Source organism: Cuculus canorus, chromosome 8 (genome assembly GCF_017976375.1).
Source record: "Cuculus canorus isolate bCucCan1 chromosome 8, bCucCan1.pri, whole genome shotgun sequence".
NCBI lineage: Eukaryota > Metazoa > Chordata > Aves > Cuculiformes > Cuculidae > Cuculus > Cuculus canorus.
Window position 1 is genome coordinate 26,949,293 of NC_071408.1, and position 12,217 is coordinate 26,961,509.

Here is a 12,217-nt window from a genome sequence, read left to right on the forward strand (position 1 = left end):
AGATCAGTTAAAGGGAAAACCTGTGAGTTGGTGGTGACCAGGTAGACTAAGCACATTGAGGACAGGTCTCCAGAGCAAGTCTCTCCTTCTACCAAAAGCAGACAAGCAGTGAAAGATGTGCAAGCCCTGTGTTGTTCTGAAGGCACAGGGAAACCACTAGATGTATATTCAGTATGTGGTTAGGCAAGGCGAGCAGGGTGGGTTCTCACAGAGAAGAAAGTTCAGAAATAAGAAGTACTATAATCAGAGACACTAAAGAAATCCTTATGTAAAGACAGCAGTCAAGACTTTGAAAATTTGAGTCTAACTTTAGGTGCATAGTTTATATTTATGCATGCAGGTGCTAGATCAGAAGTGATGAATAACCAATTGCACAACTCTGGATGTGCAAGCTTTTTTTTTAAATACCTGTGTATGAGCTTAAGAGCCCAAGGTTAAACCCCCTTTTCTCCTTCTCCTCTTTCTTTTCTTATTGTTTTAAAAATATTGGCTTCACAGGCTGTCTGTTGGATTTAATTATTTTTCTGCCCCCCCCCCCCTCGTAGGAGGGTGATGGACTTGTTTCATCACTTCAGAGCCTGTGATAGTGCACAAGGACCCTTTATTATTTATGATTTTAGGTGAGATAAATGCATCTAAATATGTTGTGTTCTGTGAAAGGCTTGCTAAATATCTTGCTGGTGGTAACCTCTTCCTCCTTAGAATGTCTTACGGATAGAAGAAAGCAAGATACAAGGCAAATAAATGTTGAACTGTAAACAGCAAGCTCCGTTGTCTCATTCCTTCTCTCCCTTTGCTGTGCGTGCGGCACACGTATGGGAGTGTGTGTGAGTTGTGTGGACTTGGAGGGTTGGATTTTTGTACCAGTGTTTTGACACTCATACTGGACCATTTGCTGTTGTCTAACCAAAAAAAAAACCAACCACATTCGTGAACTGCAACCCCTACAGTTCTTTGAATGTTGCTCTCTGATATCCTGGCTATATGTTTAGGTTAGTAAGGGTGCGAAGATGCAAGCTTCTCATCTATTGTGGTATAAGGAGAATACTGCCTCACAGAGTAGGTTTTCCTGTTACTTGTGTGTATGAAGAGGTGCCGTCTAAAAAGGTTCTGTGATACTGACCCTTTAACGTTTTGTCTGGGTTTACTTTCTCACATATTTTCCAGTAAATTCAGTTTGTTTGTAGTGCTTTGTCTTCCTTCCCCCCCCTTTCCTTGCACCCCAGGAAACATACTCTTGAATTAACAAGTGTTTTGTACTTTCGCTTCTTCATTTCACTTCACTTCTCAGCCATCCAAACCATTCAAAAACTGTTGTACAAGAAAATTCCTGTAACATTTGCTTTTGCACAGTGCTATTAATAGGGGATATGGGTGCATTCTTTAATTGCCAATGAAGTGTTTGAGTGCCCTCAAATGTAAATGGACATCGTGGCAGAGCTGGCGTGTTTAGACTTGGGAAAGCACTCTGAAACAGCTGAAAACCAGTGTTCCTTGTGTAGAATTTTAAACAAAGTTTGTGCTATGAGAGGTGTTTGTGTGCTGTAACTTTTACACTCAGTAGATCCTTATAGCCGTTTTGCAGACTTAAATGAAGCAAACGTTATTTAGCTAGAATCTTGCAGGCGTATAATCCGTAAGCTGCTGCTGCTGGTATCTTTGTGCGGAAGGTGAGGAAGAGCTTAAAGAGCCCCTTGTCAAGGGCTACAGCTTGCTTCTAGGCAGAACTGAGGGTATAGTATGTTCGAAATGCTGTCATTATGGGTAGAGCCTTCTGCTCTTAACAGAAGTGTTATTGTAGGCATGCTGTTTCTCTTGCCTGTGTCAGCAACGAGGTGCTTTCTCTTCTGTGTCTGGGTGCTAATTTATGCCTTCGCTAGCTTGCCATATCCCAGATTCTTATCTGCACTAGAACTAGACTCTACTGAGAATCTAAAACGTAGTGACTTCAGATTATAAATGCATTTTTCTTGTTAGGCCTTCTTTGCTTTCTGGGTTTTTTTTTTTTTTTTCTACTAATATAATTACCGGAAAAATGGTTATCAAGGTCAGTTTGTATAGATATACTGGGAGTGTTTTCCGGTTCCAACAAAATAAGCCTATTTCCTGAATATGAGTAAGTGAATGTCCATAAACCTTACTCCGTATGTATGGGTGGCAGTAGTGCATTGTTGCTAGGTGCCTGCTGTTGAAGCCTTACTTACAGTAATCTGTTTCTAGCAGCAGGCAAGCAAGTGAATGTTAAATTTTGATCAGATGGAATGACAGGAAAGGGATAAAATCAGTATGAGCCGTTGAATGCAAAGAATTAAAGGAAGACGGATCTTGCCATATTCTCTTCCATGCTAAGCACTCAAATGTTTGGAATGCAACAAATAGTTTTCGTTGCAGCTCCTTCGAAGGTAGTGCATGTTAATTCTAGTTTGCTCTTATAAAGTAAGCTGTGCCTGTACATGCCTTTTTTTTTTTGAAGGAGGAGCCAGTGAACTCATCAATGACACAGCTGACAGGGAGGAAGAAACAGAGGTCGATCTGTTGTGTTTCTTGGCTTTTGGTCCTGAGTTCTGATGAGTAACCATGCCATGGCAATTGCATGAGGAAGCTGGCCCTCTCCTGTGGGGATAGCTGACACTTCTTAAAGCAACATTATTTTAATCTTGTAACGATTAAAGCTTTTAAAGAAAATAGATACTTCTTAATTAAAAAATGGAATTGTTTGTATTGGTTGAATTGTTTGTATTGACTGAAAAGCAGAAGAGTGATTGACTTTAGATTACTTTAGGTTTTATTTTATTTTCAGCAATGGAGGTGCAGGGGGAAAAAAAGTGGCATTTAGAAGAAAGCTTCTGGCTTTTCTTCTGCCTTTCAATCAGGCTGTTTTTCTCAGCCACTTGAGCACTTCTGGTCTCTCTGAGTTTTGTTCTGAATTGCACTTGGTTCACCTACATGTTCTGACCCTTTCGGTACTTGTGGCTTTTTCCTTGGCAGCATCAGTTCAGCTGTCTGAAAATATGCTTGAACAGCCCAAATTAAACATCCAACTTGTTCTGTTTTAATGTTCAGGTTGTTTTGTTTGGTGCAATCAGTGTGTTAGATAATTAGTAGAAATGGGAGGGTACTGCTCCAGAGGTACTTGGGGGAGGTTGCTTCGTAGATTTTTTTTTTTTTTTTAACAGTGATTTTTTTACTAAGTCAAAGTCTGTGAACTAACTTTAAAACCAGTTCCATTTAGTCTGGTAGTCAATCTGTGTATCAACTTGTAGTATCTCATATTGTAGTTTTGAACATATGGATACTGTCTTTCTTGTCCAGTTCTGCACAGTTGAAGCTAATGAAGTGAGTTGGGGGAAATGAGGATATGTAGCTGTAGCTAATTATACCAGTTTGGGCAGAAGGGTACATTAGCTTGTTGTCTTGCAGCCAGAAGTCTTCAAAGTAGTCACTTAGTGCTGAGTGCAACAGATGACTGTTAAACATACCAGAACTGAAGACTGGGTTGTGTTCTCCTTGAAATGGTGGTTTAAAACTTTTTAACTTCTGCAGGAAGGTGAGTGAGTGAGTGGGACGATCTCAACTGCCTCTTATTAGGCAAGAGAATTACCTTCTTACTTCCAGCACTAGAAACGATAAAAGTGGGCAAGCTCTCTCTCTCTTGCCCGCTTCAATGCGTTTGTTGCCGATGTCTGCAATGTTGTTTTGCTTTCCAGGTGTCCCTTTAGGGTCCAACTACAGTCTGGCTTTTACTCTGTAATCTCTATTACTTCTCCACACTGAAGGTGCTGCAGCTGCGGTTCTTGTTCCTTCTGCTTCTCTGCCTGCTTTCTTCACTGGGCTTCTCCAGTACATTCATCATTGCTATCTCAGTGTTTGTCATCTTGTGTTCTCGGTCACCAGAACTCTTATTCTTTACTTACCTCATTTGCTCTGTTGCCTTAAATGCACTCTCCACACCTACATTTGTTAACCACTTAATCCTTTCCCTTTGGCAATATTTGGGCTACCATATTAGAGGTATCTTGTGGTTATTTATTGCTTTTTAAATAGCAAGCAGTGACATTTAAAGCTGAGTAAATAGCAATCCGACTTTTTTCTGGCTTTCCTGTGCAGTATCTGATGACTTATATTAATATTAGACCTACATATTGAAATAGCACTGGTTTTCAAAGTAGCAAAGAAAACTCTTTGCAGTTCCCATCAGTCTTCCCCCTCAGACTTGACAGTATTTGGAGTCTTTGTTTTTGAGCAATAACTGCTGCGATCACGTGAACCTCATGCACCTTTTCTTTAAAAGCTTATGGGTCTCATATTAGTGTATTCAGACCTTTATTTTGAGTTTTGAAGGCTATAATCTTGATAGTTGAAGATCCATATTAATCTATTGAAACAAAGCATGTAGTGTTATTTGTAAGTACACTGAATTTCATTTCACTTCTCACTTCATACGCCTGAATCTGATAATGTGACTGTGAGTATCTTCCAAGGAAGCACTCCTATTGTCCTGTTCTTGGGTTAAAATCGCATGTTTCCCTCTGCTCTGGCTGTTGTATGGGAAAGGGTTATACACCGCTACTTCTGCATTTTGTGGCATTAAGCTATAACATCAGAAGCCTCCTCGACGTTCTTTGACCCATAAGCAGCTCTGCTCAGCTGAGTGTCTGGGTAACTCCTTTAAAGAAGCTACTGCCTTCTTTCCTCATAAGATTTGGGAGAGGTGCAACACATACAGTTTAGCTGAACTTCATTCTAGCAACAAAAGCATGAGCTCTTACCAAGGCTAAATTTGTAGGAAACTAATATTTTTGTGAGCTAAGGTGGTCTTTTAAAGCAGTGTCCAGTTTGCCGTGCTAAGTTGTAATAAATGCAAAACTAACCAACCTAAAGCAACTACTTTTATATTCTGGCAACCAGATAAACTGACTGCTGGTGTCCTGTTACGTGACAAAAAACTAGCAGTAGCAATAATGAGTGGCTGTTTTCACTGCAACCTGATGATACAGAGTTTGAAAAGGTCTGAACACTGCTTCATTTAGCTGTGAGGTCTTTTTATGAAATGTGGTGTCCTGTGCTTTCATTGTCTCAGTGTGATCAGATCTCTGCTCTAGTTGCTTGTACACTTAATGCAATGGCTGTTGTTGTTGTAGTAGAATAATGCTTTGAGATGATGTGTGCACTGTAGCCTTACTGTACCAGCACTGAAACATTTTGGGGACAAAATAAAATCCAGTATTCTCTTTGGGAGAGGTGCACTTGTTATCCTTCAGGATATTCTTACCACACTGAGCTGGTTTGTGCTAGCAAGAGCTTGAGAACAGTATTTTTCTTTCAGTTGCATTGGCAATTAGGAAATAATGCACATAATTTCATATCTATTCCAGAAGGGCATTGTTGAAGGGCTCTGAAAAAAAGCAGGCCACCAGGCTGACTGTTTGCATTATCAGCCTGAATGACCACAAGAATTGGATTACTTATGTGACACTGAGAATGCACTGAACTCTGTGTGGTGCTTGCCTTAGGGACAATTCAGGACTCTGCATGCAGGTATTAGCTGCTGGCCAGCTAAAATCTGAAATGAACTAGGGTCTTAGAGATGTTTATGGAGAATCTTAGTTCAGTTGTTCACTTGATGATTGGCCTGTGGTGCTTCACAGAAGTTCACGAGAAATTAGAGCCAGAACCAGAACTCGCATCTCTAACAAATGAGGCCTGAGCAATTGCCAGGCGGCAATTTCAGATAGGAGGCCCAGTGGGTTTGTATATGCGCTGGAGTGAGTCAGGTTTGAGTCTTGCTCTTGCATCTCATGTGTCTTGTGTCCTAGGTGTGTGTCGGTTAGGCTGGTGCAAAAATAAATTCCGTTTTTAACCATTAACTTTAAGGCAGTACATCTCAGCTTGGAATAAAATCTATTAATCAAGAGAAGAGCCATTAGAATCTGTGCATTTTTTGCGAACAAGAAACAAGTTTTTTTATTCCAGTAGTATAGAATTCTGGAATCCTGGAATTGATGAATTCTTCAACGGCATCTTGAGTTGTTACTTGGTTGCAGTAAACCTTCTCTTGCAAGAAGATGTAGAGATGTTTGAAAGTGTGGTGATAGGTGGTAGAGAGGTCTGGTGAGTAAGCTGAGTGAGGTGGAGTTTCATAGCCCAGCTCGTGCAGCTTCTGCGGAGTCATTTGTGAGATGTGCGGCCAGGTGTTATGAAGAAGAATTGGTCCTTTTTGATTGACCAATGGTGGATGTAAGCGTTGCAGTTCTTGGTGCATTTTGTTGATTCTGGCAGTCCTTCTCTGATAGGATGGCTTCACTAGGATTCAAATTGTAGTGGATGATTCCACTTGCCGAACACTAAACGGTGACTGTAGCCTTTGTTTGAGGCAGCTTTGGTTTGGGGAAGTGTTTTGGTGTTACACTTCAGTCCAGCCACTGCACGGAACATAACTGAGTGAGAAGTACTGCTCACACTGTTCCAAGCAGGCTGGGAAAACGTATGAAGTTAATATAGAAATCTTATTGGCCATTTTTTTCCTTAAGCATGGTAGCAACTTGGAGGGGAAAAAAAATATGTAATTATATTGAGCAATATTTTTTTCTTGTGTGCTCTATAAGGTCACCTAGCTCCCTTGGGGGCTCAAATAAAAGCGATGAAAAAGAAAGATCAAAGTTGGAAAAGCTCAAAGCAGCATTGTTTCCAACATTAAAGTTGGGTTGGCTGCAGCTCTGTCTAGCTGTCTTGAAAATCTCCAAGGATGGAGATTGCATATCCTCCGAGTGAACTGTTTGAGCTGCTCTGCTCTCCTGAAATACGAAATCCTAGCATAAGAACCAGGTTGTTTGGGATCCCTGGCTTGAACCAGCTCGCAGTTTCTAGTTTCCAGTGTGGTCATCTGATCAACTCCCTTCCCCCACAGCTGCAGTGCTGGGATTACAGCAGTTCTAAACATTTGATTTTTGTAGTCAGTGTGTTAAGTTTTGTTTACCTTGATTTAGGAGAGGGGCCAGCCAGCATTTTTACTTTGCAAAATGTAGGCACTAAGCAAAAATTTGAGTAATTAAATTATCTTGACTTCAGCACAAAAGAGAATAGTTTGATAGAAAATAGTAAGAACAGGACAGTGCGTTTTAGTGTGTCAGTGAGATCGCTCTGTAGAGTTCATGAGTTTTCCTTGCCTAATTGTAAAATACAACTACTTTTTGCTTGCTTTGTCTAGAAACGGTCAATACAAGGAAGCATTCCGTTTCTCTGTACCTTATTTTGAAATCCTGTCCTGTGTATCATTGCACTCATTCTCCTGCTGTTAGTTTAATGCAAAAGGTATGAAAGAGCATCTTGAAGTAGTCATAAGAACATGACATTGTGAAATATTGGAGCATTTTCTAGAGCCAGGCACCTTCTGTGGAATTGCCTCCTTTGCCAGGAGGTGGTAGTTATCAGCTGTACAATCTGGCCCTGACTGGAGCTAATTGTCAGTCATGCTTTGAAGAACACTGAGTGCAAAGAAGTAACTCTTGTACTCGCCCTTTGCCCTATTATTGCTCAAGAACAAAAGGTGGATGCACAACACCGTGATCAGGCCAAAGGTTCCTCTTTAAAGGAGAAAAGGAAATGCTGAGGGTGAGGATGCTCTGTGTCCATGCACAAGCGCGCGTGCCTCCTGGCTTGTCTAGCAGTCGCCAGAGCTGCTGTGAGGGAGACGGGGGATAGAGAAGGGTCCCGTCCTGGACTGCCAGTGAAATGTGCTGCTGTGCCTGGGCTGAACCCAGTTCCCATGAGATGTGGAAGTGCGGAGTGACTGCAAGGAGCAGCAGAGCCCTAGGCTGCTTTGTGGTGTCCCCTCCCAGTAAGCTTGGTGACAGCAAAAATGGGTTTGTGCATCGTATGCCCCAACAATTTAGCCTTGTTAAACGGCAACCTGTGCAACTGGCGCATCTGCTGAGAAAGGGTGTCAAAATCAACCGATGAGCTCAGGAAAAGACAAGGCCTGACTGTAAGGAAGAGGTTGTTTTTTGTAGACTCTCCAGGATGTGAGCCATGACCCCTGGATTTAATAGTTTGTGCGCAGAGCATGAGGAGATCAGCTGCACCCACACTGCATGGTCTGTGGTTTGTGCCTGCCTTGTGCCCGAGGCTCCGAGGCACAAAGCAGCCCAACAAAATACAAGCAAGTTCAAAGTTTCTGAAACAAGAGCAACATCTATGTTTTTTATTGTAACATGATAATAGTAGCACACGTTTTGTTGGTGAATAACAGGGGAAAATGCAAAGCCTGTTGAAAGTGTTGGAGAGCTGTCTGGCACGTAAGTGCAGAGTTGGTGCAACCTGCCGCAGGGTTACATGCTTGAACCAGGCTTGGGACCAAATTGTCCTGTCTGCTTTGCTTGGGTTTTCCTTAGAGATTTTGCATTGCTGCCAGGTTTTCCCTCTGGAGTGGGCATCTTTCTGCTTTGTGGCTGGTAAGGGGATTGGCACTGGATGTGAAAAAATAAGCTACTCGGATGTGATGTAGCTACTGTTGCCATGCAAAGGGTCTATACATAAAGCATAAGCCCAGAGGTGCTATAATGACTATTTGAGAAGCAGTGGAGCTGCCGTGTCTTAACCCTGGATTATATTACTTGCCATCATTTGGGTGTTGCTTTGTTTCACTGTCTCTTGTAGTGTTTATCTTACACTTAATGTAGGTTCCTTTTCACGAGGGCCACCATTTAATGGCGTTGATGTAGTACTGGACACAGTGGGAATCAGATTGCTGATTAGAACTTGTAGATACAGCAGTGTAAAAGGTGCACCTTACAGCAACGTGTTGTAATATTTTTCTTTGATGCTGCTTCAGTTTAGGGAATTGATATGTGGGAACTTGATCCGACTCCGTGACCTGCACCTGAATACTTAGGCCTCTCTTTGTTGACTTGAGCTGGTGCATTATAGTTGTTGTCCTTATTTCCCTCACGCTGAAGTGAGAGGGAGGTATTATATTGTAGATATTTTTAAAGGGTCTGTTTAAATACCATAGAGTTAATGCAGAGGTGGCTGTTGCGTGCACTTTTAACATAACTGCATTGGTGCAGGAGACAAACAGAAGCATTTTCAGACTCTCTTGATCCGCAAGCTTTGTGCCTGACTAGCCTTTAAGAAAAAAAAACCCACATTTTTAATGTGTAGCTGAGCTGAGGATGCTTGTAATGATGGATTTTTACATTCCTGACAATACATGAAATTAATTAATTACAAATGTTGCTTTGTCTTTTCAGTACATCAACTGCGGTAACCTGGAGCAGCTACTAGACGGTAACCAGCATCTGCCCTGGACAGTGAGGGTGAAACTGGCATATGACATTGCCATGGGGATCAGTTATCTTCACTACAAAGGCATTTTCCACCGAGACCTTACATCCAAGGTATCGTTGATAAAATGAAGGGAGCTTCCTAATGAAAGTACCATAACTGGTTGTTCGGTTCTTCTCCTTCCATCAGAGAACTGCTATTAATACAAGGTGTGATCTAAGACGTTGTGGGAGACAACTTGAAATACAGTTTATAGGATTAAAACTTTCTTCAGAGCATGTTTGTAGTTTGTATGGGGACTGAAAAAATAACTCCTGAAGGAAGGCCGTTCCTTAAAAAAGTTCAGATCAGGATTTCTCAGAAAGCAGCTACAGAGTTTTTAGTTCTGAATTATAGTTCAGTAAAGTATTTAAATCCCTGGATAATTAAGCATAACAATCTAACATTTGGAACAGGTCAACCATATAAAGAACCCAAATCAAGGAGATTATTACAAATGCACTTTACAATCTCCTTGTTGTTTTTGTTTCCCCATGTATTTCACAAATGTTCTTCAGTAGGGAGAGTGACCTTTCATTATTGATTCAGCAGTAAGTGTTGTCGACGATCCTGGCTTATATTTCTTCCATTTTGAAAGTCTGTGTAATCAAATCAGTTAACTGAAAATTTTCAGATTTCAGAATTTTGTCCGGAATGATATTCCACTGGCAGAGTTTTCAGTGGACATAGACTTGTTTGAACTGGTTTGGTGACAACTTGTGTGAATTTAGTTGGCTGAAGTAGCTACTTCAAGCTAGAAATATTGACAGAGGAGCACTAAGCTCTGTGAACAAATTGCCCAGTATTTACGCTGGGTCTTGCTGTCCATTGCAGCCTATGCTGAGGGCTTTCCTGTCCTCTCTGTCCTGTTACCTGGAGCTTAGGAACTAGTATAAACTCACTGGGGACTTACGCCATGAGAGCAGTACACCACTGATCTTGAGAAGCCTTCAGCATGTCGTTTCAGTCAACAGCATCCGGAAGAATATTGTCATAGTCTAAAAGGAACTATTTTTTTCTATTAGAAATGGCTTTTAAAAATAAAACCGGAGCAGAATGTGTTTGCAAATGTGAGTGACTACAAGTCTTCCATCCAGCTTTAGGTTTTGTAAAGCTACCTCAGTGCACTGTTAGGCAGATGAAGGATGTGCATTTAGACAAGGAGGAGAAAAAAATAGTTCAACTAGTAGGAGAAAGAAGCATTCAGTAAAGTCATAAAATTGACTTCAGAAATGAAAGGTACTAAATTCTGCAAGGAAGAATATGAGATTTATGAAAACGTCCAGGTTTGGAGTCATGTCACTTTGATATGATACGCTCAGCTCCATTTCAGTCACCACAGACTGTGCAGGAAAGAGATGTGTAAAAATAAATGAAAAGATAACTTGATATGGCCCTTTTTTCAGTTCAGGATTGAAGAGTGGGGGAGTTACTGCAAGGAACCAAAGTAACTAAGAGAACTTTGTGCCTGCAGCATTTATCATAAACACGTGCCATGATGTCTAGTCATACTAAAATCCATTTCCTGAGACTTCTGTGAAGGCCTTTGTTCAAAGCTTTACATAATTGTGTGTCGTTCTCCGAAGCTGCCCTACCACTGCTTCAATGTTATCTATTGTTGAATGTGAATTGTTTAGAAAATATACCAGCTGGGGGGAGTGCATGATTTTGCTGCAGTAGCAAACTCGTAGGTGGCCCCAGGAAGTAGTCAGGGTTATTTAAAAAACAAAACAAAAAGCCAGACCCTGAGAATCTGCCAGCAGTTTTGCTGTATTTGGATGGGTCTTAGCAGTAAAGGTATGGTGTCATGTTGGAAGCTGCCAGGATAAAAGTTTGTCATCAGCTACATTCTGTACTTTACAGTTTCTTGGTTTTTTGGGGGGTGGCTTGTGTTTTGGAGTGGTTTTATTTATTTATTTATTTATTTATTTATTTATTTGAAGTGACGTATGCATTTGGTTGTTCTGTTTGGAGAGGGAAGTAGATGAAACACTTGGCCTTAAATACTCAGATACTCTTAAATTTTATTAGTGTATTATTGTATTGATGATATAGACTTTAAATCTTTTGGGCAAACAACCCTCCATTTGAGCAAATGTTTGCCCTGCTGGCTGGCAAAGTTTTAAACATATCACTTTGTTCCAAAGCAAAAAATTTAAGATATCAGCCATAGCGAAAACCAATCACCAAAATTTTCAACTCTGAGTCTGGCTTTTGGCTACTGCTTGAGGAGATGCCTTGTCTTTTACCAGGTTTTTTGCTGGCATTGAAATGAGTAGCTTTTATTCTTACTAGTAAATAGTCAAAGTGTGAGTGAGCTGAAGGAAGATGTGATGAGATCTTTCCTTGGGAGAACACTTGTGATCTGAAGTGCATAAGGGCAGATTCAGTACTGTTCTATATTGTCCTCTCTTCGGTAAACTGTAGTAACTGATGTGATGGCTTTATTAATGAAATGAAAGCAAAGACAAGGGTTTAGACATCTGCAAAAGTCAGAACAGACACTGGTTTTGCTGGAGAGATGAGGGAGGTATTTTCCAAGAAAACTTGGTGGCCTCGATTGAACTATGAACAGAATGAAACAGAGGCTTCCTGTGCAGAAGTGTCTTCATGCTTTACCTATTACACTTAACGCAATACTCACTGCAAATTAGCCTTCCAATATGAATTTTACTATAAAAATTTGTGATTAATTTAGATCCGTACTTCTGCCTTTTTCCCTACTGTTTAATTTCTGCAGCTTCCTGGAGCAGGTGGCGTGCATACATAAAGTTTATTCTGTCAGTTATGGCAGCAGAGTTGTCTCTGACAGTAGCATTGTATGTGTCTATGGACTGGATGCATAAGAACTTAAAGAAGAAAAAGTTCCTGCCCCTGCCAATCTACACTGCTAAAT

The 12,217-nt window shown here is 40.9% G+C and overlaps 1 protein-coding gene across 1 annotated transcript in view; it reads left to right on the top strand.

The window, feature by feature from the left end:
• The window catches only part of TESK2 (testis associated actin remodelling kinase 2), an 80,404-nt gene that overhangs the window by 45,377 nt on the left and 22,810 nt on the right, over positions 1–12,217 (top strand). Inside the window, exon 5 of the mRNA XM_054072985.1 lies at positions 9,249–9,395. Coding sequence (XP_053928960.1) covers positions 9,249–9,395 — 147 coding nt within the window. The remainder of the gene's footprint in view (positions 1–9,248; positions 9,396–12,217) is intronic.